The sequence below is a fragment of the Camponotus vicinus genome, unplaced genomic scaffold, assembly GCF_025532165.1.
Source record: "Camponotus vicinus isolate PSW18456_S1 unplaced genomic scaffold, iyCamVici1.0 SCAF_7, whole genome shotgun sequence".
NCBI lineage: Eukaryota > Metazoa > Arthropoda > Insecta > Hymenoptera > Formicidae > Camponotus > Camponotus vicinus.
The window spans coordinates 12,727,500-12,739,741 of NW_028141979.1; the positions used below are offsets into that span (position 1 = coordinate 12,727,500).

The 12,242-nt window shown below is 30.6% G+C and overlaps 2 protein-coding genes across 2 annotated transcripts; one reads left to right on the plus strand and one right to left on the minus strand.

The window, feature by feature from the left end:
- Positions 1-378: 378 nt before the first annotated feature.
- LOC145974612 (uncharacterized) lies at positions 379-3,173 on the plus strand. The gene is made up of 4 exons (XM_083104564.1): positions 379-883; positions 1,680-1,730; positions 2,499-2,534; positions 2,804-3,173. Exons 1-4 carry the CDS (start codon positions 867-869, stop codon positions 3,093-3,095), a joined length of 396 nt encoding a protein of 131 aa, XP_082960690.1. The 5' UTR covers positions 379-866; the 3' UTR covers positions 3,096-3,173.
- On the minus strand, positions 2,486-6,114 carry LOC145974613 (SNAPIN protein homolog). Its single transcript, XM_083104565.1, has 3 exons — positions 5,881-6,114; positions 5,572-5,801; positions 2,486-5,199 (listed from the first exon to the last, which is right to left on the minus strand). Exons 2-3 carry the CDS (start codon positions 5,721-5,723, stop codon positions 5,157-5,159), a joined length of 195 nt encoding a protein of 64 aa, XP_082960691.1. The 5' UTR covers positions 5,724-5,801; positions 5,881-6,114; the 3' UTR covers positions 2,486-5,156.
- Between the last annotated feature and the right edge of the window lie 6,128 nt (positions 6,115-12,242).

The window sequence follows — 12,242 nt, forward strand, 5'->3', positions numbered from 1 at the left end:
TATTCAGTTGGCGCAACTTTTTAATATTATTTGTAGGAAATTAAAACAATTATTTTGTACAATTTTTTTTAGTTAAAATATTTTAAGTTTTTATTTTCAATTAGCGTAATTTTTGGATATCATCATTTTTCTAGGATATAATGTAGAAAATTAAAACAACATTTTATATAACTTCTTTTGGTTAAAATATTTTTATAAGTTTTTATTTTCACTTAGCGCAATTTTTTTGATATCATTATTTTTGTAGGATATACAATTTTACACAAAATTAAAATAATTTGTAGAACAATTTTTTACGGTTTAAAATAACACTATTTTGTGCAGATTAAAATAACTATTTTGTAGATTAAAATAATCCTATTTTGAAGATAGGTTTTTTACAGTAGTTTTTTACAGTTTTAAAATAACACTATTTTGGAGACAGGTTTTTTACAATAGTTTTTTACAGTTAATAATACACTATTTTGCAAATACATATACTGTTTTTTACGCGGACTTAGCACCTTTTTTTACCTTTTTTTTAAAAGGGTAATTTTTTTAGGGATATCACTCTTTTTTGTACTATATGTTAAAAATCTTTAAATAAATGAGCAAAGAACCCGCCACCACCCCCGTCATATTTCATTAAAATTCGACGGTCCTCTTTGCTTACTATATAGATATTCAGATCCTTCAAACTTCTTTGCTATTCTTATTGCAAAAATAACGGATAATTACAAATCAATATGTCATTAGAAATCTACATTTATTATTCACAATTAATACTTATAAATCCATTAATGAATAATCGTTGCTTTGCTTATCTAATTTATCATTGAATATATAAATGGAACGGAGAAAAAGTGAGTTATTTTCCACTTTTTACAATGGCTAATCGCAAAAGGTAAGCATGAATATAAATACATTATATATATATATATATATATATATATATATATATATAAATTTTATTAATATACAAATAATAGATAATATTGGTTAACCTTTATTTTAATCTTTTATCGTAATACACACATTATATGTTGCACGCGTGATACATATTATAAGAAAATATTAAAATAAAGATAAACCAAAACGTTATCTATCATTTTTATAAAAATATTTTATAATTTATATTATATATTTTCACTTCCAATAAAAGATAAAAACAAAAATTAATCACTTATCTATCATTTCTATAAAGATATTTTATAATTTATTATTTTATTATTCTATTATCTTAATCTTTTATTATAATGCATATGTATTGCATGCACAATACTTGGCTAATCTTTATTTTAACCCTTTATTATAATACATAAAATATATGTTATACGCAGAAATACATATAGTTATTCATCGCAATAATTAATGATTATTTTAATCCTTTATTATAATACATTTGTATTGTGCACGCAACATATAGCAATATAAATGCATTACAATAAAAGTTAACTAAATATTGTGCACGCAACAAATATGCACAATAAAAGATTAAAAATATATAAAATAATAAAATATTATAAAAGATCTTTATAGAAATGAAATAGTTTATCTTTATTTTAATTCGTTATTGTAATATGTATATGTTGTGCATGCAATACATATGTATTACAATAAAAGAATAAAATAAAGATAAACCAATACGTTTTCTATCATTTTTATACAAATATTTTATAACTTATATTATACATTTACAGTTCCAGAAACGAAAAAGAACCAGCAATTAATGATAATGAAACTCACAAAAGGTAAGCAATGATTATTAATAATATCTATAAAGATATTTTATAATATAATTTATTATTTTATATATTTTATTTCAATCTTTTATTATAATCTTCTATTATATATGTTTCACGCATGATACTGTTTAACTTTTATTTAAATGTCTTATAATTCATATATGTATTATACATACAAATACATATAATTACTCATCGCAATAACTAATGATTGTTATAATACATATATATTACTATATGTTGCATGCGCAATACAAATACATTATAATAAAAGATTAAAATAGACCATTAAAATTAAAACTAACCATTAGTTGTTGCGATACGTAACTATATGTACTTCTGCGTATAACACATATATATGTATTACAATAAAAGACTAAAATAAAGGTTAACCAAGTATTGTGTGTGCAACTCATATGCATTACAATAAAGATTAAAATAATAAAATATATAAAATAATAAAATATTATAAAATTTTTTATAGAAATGATAGATAACAATCTATTATTTCATTATAAAAATGTTTTATAATCTATTTTAATATTTTATTATCTTAATCTTTTATTATAATGCATATGTATTGCACACACAATACTTGGTTAACTTTTATTTTAACACTTTATTGTAATACATATTGTAATACATATATATAATAAAAATATAGAAATATATAATAAAAATAGATGACAAAGAATTAATTTTTATTTTAATCTTTTATTGTAATACAAAAATATTTTATATTGTACAATATATTTTATACATTTCTATTTTTAGATCTAACGAAAAGGAAAATGAAGAAAATCCTAAAAAGTAAGTGTAACACATTATATTATTAATACATATGCGTAAGAAATGATAGATAACAAGGGAATAAAAATTTATTTTACTATTTTTATTGTAATTCACTTATTGTAATTACTTATTTTTTATTGTAATTCATATTTGTGTTGCACACACAATACATATATGCATTACAATAAAAGATTAAAATGAAGATTAATCAGTTATTATCTATCATTTCTACTATCATTTCTAAACATATTTTATAATATATATTTTATATGTTTCCATTCTTTCAGAACCTACAATATGGAAGAAATGGAGCCAGAAATTGAATTGTCGTCCTTTTTACGTGTTGAGGCTGAAGCGGCTTTAAAAGAAAATATAATACTTAAAAAAAAAAATACAAAAATTAATGGAAACACAAAAATTAATGGAAACACAAAAAGAATCGCCGCCACCAACGATGGCATCACTACCACCGCCACTGCCGCCGTCAACGTCGTCACCGCTGCCATCGCCGTCAGCGTCGTCACCGCTGCCACCGCCGCCGTCGTCACCGATAACGACAGCGGGGCAAGTAAGAGGTAAATAATTTTGAATTATATAATTGGCACGTTAATTATAAAGGAATCAGCTAAATGAATCAGCTATGTTAAAAGTTAATAAATCTATTACATTTTCAGATTTATGAATTTAACATTGCCCAAAGTATTTTTAGCCTTCTATAGAATTAAAATTTGTATTTTCATGAATTTTTGTGTCGTATAAATTATATTTTACAAAAGAAATTTTTAATTCACAAATAATTATTTTTATATTTTAAAAGGCTAAAAGTATTTTGCGTAATGTTAAATTCATGAATCTGAATGTACATATATTAAAATTAGATTTATTAACTTTCAATATAGTTAATCCGTGCAGTTCTTCTTTAAATATTATATTCAAATAAAATAACATTAAAATATTTCTTTTATTGTAGAACAACCGCGTGCACGATGGGCTAGAGCGGGTCGGTCGAGAGGACGAGCCCGAGGCCGAAGTTCCAATCCAAGAACCTCAGCCCGTTATAGAAATAATATTTTTAATTTTTATTAATATTTAAATGTGTATGCGTGTGCGTGTGTGTGTGTGTGTGTATCATCATAACATAGAATATTTTTTATAAATGTGTCTTTTTGTTTTTTCTTTCTATGCTTTGCACAAACTACTTTTTATTTTTCATTTCCTTTTGCAAAGCATAAGCTATTTTTAATTTTAAAAATTTAAATATTCTACGTTATGATGATATAAAAATATGTTTGTATATGTGTACATGCGTGTGCGTGTGTGTATGTAATATCATCATAGCATAGAGTATTTATTTTTTCTTTCTATGCTTTTGCATAAACTACTTTTCATTTTTAATTTTCTTTCGCAAAGCATAAGTTATTTTTAATTTTGAAATTTTGAATTTCAATACTCTATGTTATGATGATATAAAAATATGTTTGTGTGTGTGTGTGCGTGTGTATATGTGTGTGTGTGTGTGTACATCATCATACATAGAATATTTTTTTTTATAAATGTGTTTTTTCGTTTTTTCTTTCTATGCTTTGCATAAACTACTTTTTATTTTTAATTTTCTTTTGCAAAGCATAAGCTACTTTTAATTTTGAAATTTAAAAATTCTATGTTATGATGATTTCTTTTAAAATCGCTTCAGCCTCAACATGTAACGATGACGATAATTCAATTACTGACTCCATTACTTCTTCCATGATTAGTTTGTGCGTGTGCGTTTGTGCGTGTGTGTGTGTGTGTATCATCATAACATAGAATATTTTTTATAAATGTGTCTTTGTTTTTTCTTTCTATGCTTTGCATAAACTACTTTTTATTTTTCATTTCCTTTTGCAAAGCATAAGCTATTTTTAATTTTGAAAATTTAAATATTCTACGTTATGATGATATAAAAATATGTTTGTATATGTGTACATGCGTGTGCGTGTGTGTATGTAATATCATCATAGCATAGAGTATTTATTTTTTCTTTCTATGCTTTTGCATAAACTACTTTTCATTTTTAATTTTCTTTCGCAAAGCATAAATTATTTTTAATTTTGAAATTTTGAATTTCAATATTCTATGTTATGATGATTTTTTCTTTCTATGCTTTTGCATAAACTACTTTTCATTTTTAATTTTCTTTCGCAAAGCATAAATTATTTTTAATTTTGAAATTTTGAATTTCAATATTCTATGTTATAATGATTTTTTCTTTCTATGCTTTTGCATAAACTATTTTTAATTTTTAATTTTCTTTCGCAAAGCATAAATTATTTTTAATTTTGAAATTTTGAATTTCAATATTCTATGTTATAATGATTATATCAATTGCAATAAAATGAGCATTATATTTTTTCAATGCCATTGCTAGAGCTGTGATGACTATACCAGAACCACTACCTATTTCTAAACAAATCACAGGTTTCATCGCATGCAGAATGTCTAAATCTTCTTCCAAATCATCTATTAAAAGATACGAATCCTCAGAAGGATCATAAACTGTCTTAAGTTCTTCATCTGATAAATTAACTACTGGAGTTTCCATAAAATTTACGGTGAAAATTGTAAGAAATTTCTTTTATAAAACTTGCAAAGTAATCAATGTTAAGTAATAACAATCCGCTGCTTCAGCTCTATTTGACATATCCTATAACAAAGAGAATAGTTATGCATAAAAAATAATACTCTTCGCAACTTTTGTACGCAACTTGTAGTACATGATAGAAGCACAATTTTTTATAACATTCCAATAATTATATATGAAAATTGAAAATGATTTTCAAAATGCTCAAGAATTCTTGTAAAATAGGTAACAATAAGATATATATGTCGCTTGTGTAAGTAAATCGCAATTTTTTATCGTTACAATTCGATGAATAAACATATATTTTGCAATAAATAGTACATACTGTGAAAGAAATATAAGAATAATAAATATACGTAAATTTGCAAGAAGAAACGCGAAAAATAAATGTTACTATTATTGCATGCGCGCTGAAAACAGAAAACTTGACGTCACCTTGTGGCGCGAATTCTCTCGTCCAGTTGATCCACCGTAAGTTTCAAGAGACTCATAAGACCTTCCGTTAATGCATCCCGCGTCGGATTTTCGCAAAAGTCATCTATCTTGTCGTCGATAGATGTATTGTCACTCGCTGTGTCCACGTCCATGTTATAGCTGTAGTGAAGTAGACACTACCGTGTCTCTTGATATATATATATATATATATATATATATATATATATAATCTGAAATAATAATATAGATACAATCTAATCTAAATATATAAATGTTATATGTATATTATTAATTATTTTATATAATTACCTGAAGTGACACACTTAACCTTTTACAACATATTTATAAGCACCGTTAACGCCACAGAGCGCTACTAATGCTGCGTCGCGTGAATCACTGCTAGCGCATTCTTGTGGCAGACGTTGGAAACGTATTTCTGTATTTTCTTTGTTACGTTAAGAGGAGTTGATGACGACCATGACGACGTTTCTTAATCGAAATTTTCACATTTCAGACTTTGCATCATGATATCTCCGTTTACAGAGCACGTAACGCAAAAATAAAAACACTTTTATTATTTAATTTAAACCCAAGCTATCGATTAATTCTACTAAGAACTCGATCCGTTGAGCGGTTATATGAGAAATAAAAATATCGAGTTATACTCTCAATCCGACTCGCGTAATAATACACGGAGTGCATTTTTTGCTTACGCTGGGACTTAGCAAAGACACTACCGTGTCTCTTGATAAATAATTTTATTTTTTGCTTTTATTTTCCATTACGAAAGACAATTTAATTTATTTACGATATGTCGTTAATTTATATTCAATTTCATCAAACTTTACAATTCTATATATTCTACTCGATATTGACCAAAAAAATATATTAAATAATTACGCCTATTTAAATATAATTATAATTTAATGTAAAATTGCGAAAAACTTTTATGTTAAAATTTTTATTCACTATCATCATCATGTACATCTTGTGCAGATAGGTTACAATAGTTCGGACGATATTTATCATAGAAACATATGAAACAAAGATTTTTTTCACACCATGCACATTTTGCAAAAGATACATTTCGGCACGCACAAGTGTCAACCGTCACCGTTAGTAGTTCACTTTGAACTGATGGCTCTGGTTAAAGTCTGGCTAGGATCGAACAGGATTTCAAATGTTGTTGTTTAGGTATATACATAACACAATAGAAAAGGCAGGAAGGGACTAAAAACCGTTACCTGATGAAAACAGATATACAAGTTACGGTTGGAGCAGTAGCGAAGTTGACAATGAGTTTAAAAATTATGTACCGAATATTTTTATTATTAAATTATAATTAATTAATAAGTGGCGTAATTATTTAATATATTTTTTTGGTTAATATCGAGTAGAATATATAGAATTGTAAGAATTGGTTTTATGAAATAGAATTGGTTTTATGAAATTGAATATAAATTAACGACATATCGTAAATAAATTAAATTGCCTTTCGTAATAGAAAATAAAAACAAAAAAATAAAATTATTTATTAAATTTACTTTATTTTAAAAAAATATTGCAGGTTTCGCGTAAAAAAAAATGAAAAAAAATGAAAAAAGAAACTACCACAGGTCAGGATCGAACCTATGACCAGCAGCGTAGTAGTCTCGGGCTTTACCGCCCAAGCTACGCCGCGTACTTGACGACCAATCTAAACTCACCGGTATACAAGATACGGCATATTTTTCACTTGATTTTTTTCAAAAACGGCTGAGCGTTGCGTCCTCCCACTTTCCTTAAAAACTTCTTTGGTCGAGTACTACACGCACTTAAAATTTTTTTCAAATTGGTGTTCCCAAGGTCGCGCCCTCCCCTTGTCAGATTGTAGATCTTTCTTCCGTTTATAGAGATTCTTCCGCTCCATCCCTCCGTAGTCACACGTATTATCCATTTTCCATAGATGTTGAACAAAATCGGTAATATGATGCAGCTTTGCCTCACACCTTTTCCAACCTTAAAGGCTCCTGTTAGCTGGTCGTTCACTCTGATCCTGGCTTCATTGGATGAGTAGAGGTTGTGAATTAAATTAATGAGATGTGAAGGGACTCCAAGTGTTGCCATGATGTTCCAGAGTTTCTCCCACTTAACGCAGTCAAAAGCATTCTGGTAATCCAGGAAGCAGAGATATCCGGGTGTGTTAAATTCTCTCAGTTTCTCAATTATTTGATGGACGTTTAAAATTTGTTCTCTTGTGCCTTTACCAGGCATGAATCTAGCCTGTTCTTCTGGTATTTGTGGGTGTATGTATGTTTTTAGCCTTTCGTTGATAATCCACAGCAGTATTTTACTCGTGTATGAGATCAAGGCAATTGTTCTATAGTTGCTACAATTAGACTTTGCTCCTTTCTTGTGGATTGGTACGAATATAGATTTCACGCAGTCATCTGGCCATATTCCTGAGTACCATACCTTATTGTATATGACATGTAAGATATCGACACCTTGGTGTCCAGTAGCTTTTATCATTTCTGAGACAATTTCATCAAATCCAGGTGCCTTGTTGCCTTTGAATGCCCTAATGGCAGCACTTATCTCTGTTTTAAGAATGTCTGGTTCCTGTTCGATATTTCCTGTGTTATCATTATCGTTTTGGACATTTGTTTCCCCGCTCATAAGATCTTCGCAGTACTGCTTCCAGCGTTGCAGGATGTCCTCAAACGTGGTTACTGGCTGGCCATTCTCATTGTCCACCGTTAGCGTCTTAGGCCTGAACTCCCGAATAATCAGGCGTATTTTCTGGATAGATCTTTGGTTTCATTTCTGTTCGAATGTGTTTCTATCTCTTTGCAGATGTTGTTGAGATAGTGCTCTTTATCTCTACGGCACTCCTTTTTGATGAGTTTGCCGTATTCATTATAGTTCTCATTATTAGCTCGAGTTAGGCCTTGTACTTCTTTTCCTTGATGATTTCCCAGATTGCATCCGATATCCATGGTTTACGTCTATCCAGCCTCGGATCACACATGTCCGTCTCTTTTGTGGTCGAATTCAGCTCCTTCTTCAGTCTCTCCCATAGGCCGTTGGCGTCGAGATTGTCTCGATATATATTTGTTATAGTTTCGAGGGATCTCTGTACTCGCTCTCTGTATTTTTCGTCATTAAGCAGGTGCCAGCGATTTCTCTGGAAGGTTTGGGGCGGGGGGCGCTTCAGCTTGAGACGAAATTCGGCTACCAGCAGTTGATGGTCAGTTCCACAATCAGCTCCCGGGTAGATTTTCACGTTTCTCAAGGAACTTCTCCATCTCGGTCTGATCAAGATATAATCGATCTGATTTCGGAATCTTTGGCTTGCTTAGGAATCATGAAAAAATTATATTTGGATACTTGGCACTTTGATCACACAGATACAAAATTCAAACCATCTTATCGTCGTGTATTAGATGAAAGAATTGACTGTATATAACAATGGACACCATGTGAATTCCAACACAAGCCTCGTAAACCAATTGCACAATTAAAAGCATCCGAATTAAGATTTATTTTGTTATATATTGGCCCCGTCTTATTCAAGAAAATTCTCAATACTCAGATATATAAACATTATTGCTTATTACATGCTGCTTTCAGAATACTATGCAGTGTGTCACATTTTCTTCATTTATTTATTAATGAAGCTTGAAAATATTTAGATAGCTTCTTTAACATAATGCCACTTATTTATGATAATACATCTCTCAGCATTAATGTACATAATTTAATTCATATTGTTAATGATGTTGAATATTTTAATTGCACACTAGATAATATATCAGCCTTTCTTTATGAAAGTATGTTAGGTAAAATAAGAAAAATGATCCGAACAGGTAATCAACCTTTACCACAAGTGTGCCGACGCATTTATGAAACTAATAAAATTCAAAAACCATGTCCAACTTTCACACAAACATCAATTTTAAAACAGAAAAATGATTGCAATGATAAACCTATTATACTTTGTAACGATCGTATTTTCGGGCGTTTTTCGCAGCTACGGATAGATCGCCGGTGCAAGGTCCTTTAAAGAAAATACGCGATGTGTGTAAGTGGATGTCTTTATTGGTATTTGAATAAATGTACAGAGTGTATGTGTGTGTGTGTGTGTGTGTGTGTGTGTGTGTGTAGTGTGCGTGTGTGTTGTGTGTGTTGTGCGGATATTAATTGCACTAAATTATAATTGACGCGATGACAAATCAACGTGGTAATCACAGTTTCGAGAGTGTCGAAATACGGTCTTCATTTCAAACACCTGTTCGTGTTTATAACACGCGAATCGAGGTCAGTGTACTGCACGCGTTTTTACGACGCTTTTTCCGCGAAGAATCCCGGCGTTCCGAGAATCCCCGGTTTCGCGCGATCGACGGTCGCTTTCTTGGAAATATTAGTTTCCCAGATGTTTCGATTTAAAGTACGCGTCCGATTTTATTTAGACGGCGTTCGTTAACGACGGCGGCGGAGGCCGCGATAAACGAATGCGCGGTGCGCTCGGTGGTATTTGCGATGCGCGAGACGGGATCGCGTCGCGAAGGATGGAATTCGCGTTGCAACTGGGTCGAGAACACTCGACTCGGGGCGGCTCTGAGCTCCACCTTCCGGGATGGCCCAGCTGCAGGATTAGGCGGATGTACTCGTACTTTTGAATCGAGATCACTCGGCTAAGACGGAGCTCGCTCCACCTTTCGTCCGTGGTAGTTGTGCTCGGTAGAATTTCTCTGGATGTTCTCTGAGGCTTACTGCCTAGAGCGGATTTGGAGAAGTGGTGATTAGACTCCGAAATGGGCCCTTTTTATACCGGCTAATTACCCGCGTCGGCGCGCGGCGGTATCACCCCCTTCCGAACGGGTTTATCGGAAACGGTGCGGTCGGGCCCGCTCGGAGGGGTTCGGGTTGCGCGCCGAACGCGGGTTTTCGCCGGTCGGCGGTTCGGGCCATGTCGGCTACGATCGGCGGTGTTCGGTCGTTTTAAGCCCTTAACGGCTCCGGGCCGTGTTTACGACGATTAAAAAGGTGGGCGCACCACGCCCCTGCCTCTGCCCGGCGGGTGTTCTGCCGGGCGGCAGCTTCTGGCGGGTGTTATGCCGGGAATCGTAACGATGCACCGGGATGCATCGTTACAACTTAAAATATATTATAAAGGATTAAATTAAGTACCAGAAAACCTAATAATATTGTATTATTAAAAATGATTTTATAGTACAAATAACTGACATTCTGTGTGATTCATTACAAAATGATTTTTACACAATTAAGAGGATGCCGGAGTCGCCTTTTTTATCGACAAAAACACCGTAATTTTTGGAAGTGTACCATTTTTTATTGCCTGTATAAAATTAAAAATCCTTTTCCAGAATTGAAGTATACACGCAAACAGACACGTGAAAACTATATAGTATGAGATTTTATATTGAGAAAAAAAATAAGTATAAAATTACATTTTTATTTATGATTTCTTAAATCAACATGGCGTCAGAGCTGTCAACTTGTACAAATATTAGCTTCTTATAAAAGTTTTATAGTTTTTATGCATAAAACAGTAGTTTTCACGATTATGTACTGCATCGTAGAACATTGTCGAACTATAAAAACTGAATTTAATTGCCTAATTAATAAATGGCATTCTTTCGAAAATTTCAGTCCGTATGTATCTAAAATATCGGTAAAGTAGAGTGGAAAAAGCAGTGCATCTTCTTTATAATTATATCTTCTATAAATAACGTGATAGAGAGAGATACGGGATGAGGATTAGATAAGGGCGCTGTAATCGTGTAAGAGTTCGCCATTCAGTTCGAGAGGATATGTTTGAAAAAAAATGAAATGTATGTATACATATCCATTGTTATCAAATAATTTACAAGAGTGGAAATTAGCAACAAATGTATCTTCTACTATAATTTCTTGCAATCTGAATGACATTTATAGTAAAATTGTTATAATTCCATTACTTCATGAAGAAGGTGACAAAGAAAGCATAGAATTTTATGCTTCAGCATTATTACATGCCGAAGAATATTAATTATAAAATTCAAACAGATAAATACATTTGCATCATTTAGAAAAGAAACCTGCAAAACACCTGCAAAAACAGATAAAATACAGATATATTACAAACAAAATGTTGTCTGTAAAAGACATCACACCAATAACCAAAATGTCTATGTATCTAATATTTTCTTAACTCTTTGAATTTAATATTTAATATTTAATATTAAATATTTAATTCAAAGGGATAAGAAATATTAATTAATTAATTAATTTTTTATTTAATATTTTTGTTACACGTCAAAAAACGCGATCATATAATGTCGGTGAACAACAAAATATTAATTTTATTACATATTTATATTTTTTATATTATATAGATCGCAAGAGACAAGGATGAGGGCGTTATTCAAGAGTACGTTGTCCTAATGAGGATATGCAGTACGGGGAATAAGAAGAAGACAGTCCAAATATAATAAAATATAAAAATATTAAATATAACTATTATATAGAAGTGTGTTCAAATATTATACATATACTAAAAAGCAAAATAAAAATTAAAATTAAAATAAAATAAAATAAAAAGGTTAAATATTGTAATTTTAATATAAATTATTGCTTAGAAAATTAAATAGAACTAATCAGAAACTGGTTAGAAAGCGGTAAAAAAA

Coding starts and splice junctions, on each gene's coding strand:
- LOC145974612 (XM_083104564.1), top strand. Junction 1,731..2,498: donor GATAATGAAACTCACAAAAG/GTAAGCAATGAT, acceptor TTCTATTTTTAG/ATCTAACGAAAAGGAAAATG. Junction 2,535..2,803: donor AATGAAGAAAATCCTAAAAA/GTAAGTGTAACA, acceptor CCATTCTTTCAG/AACCTACAATATGGAAGAAA.
- LOC145974613 (XM_083104565.1), bottom strand. CDS start 5,723: ATGGACGTGGACACAGCGAGTGACAATACATCTATCGACGACAAGATA. Junction 5,200..5,571: donor GAGAGAATTCGCGCCACAAG/GTGACGTCAAGT, acceptor TCTTTGTTATAG/GATATGTCAAATAGAGCTGA.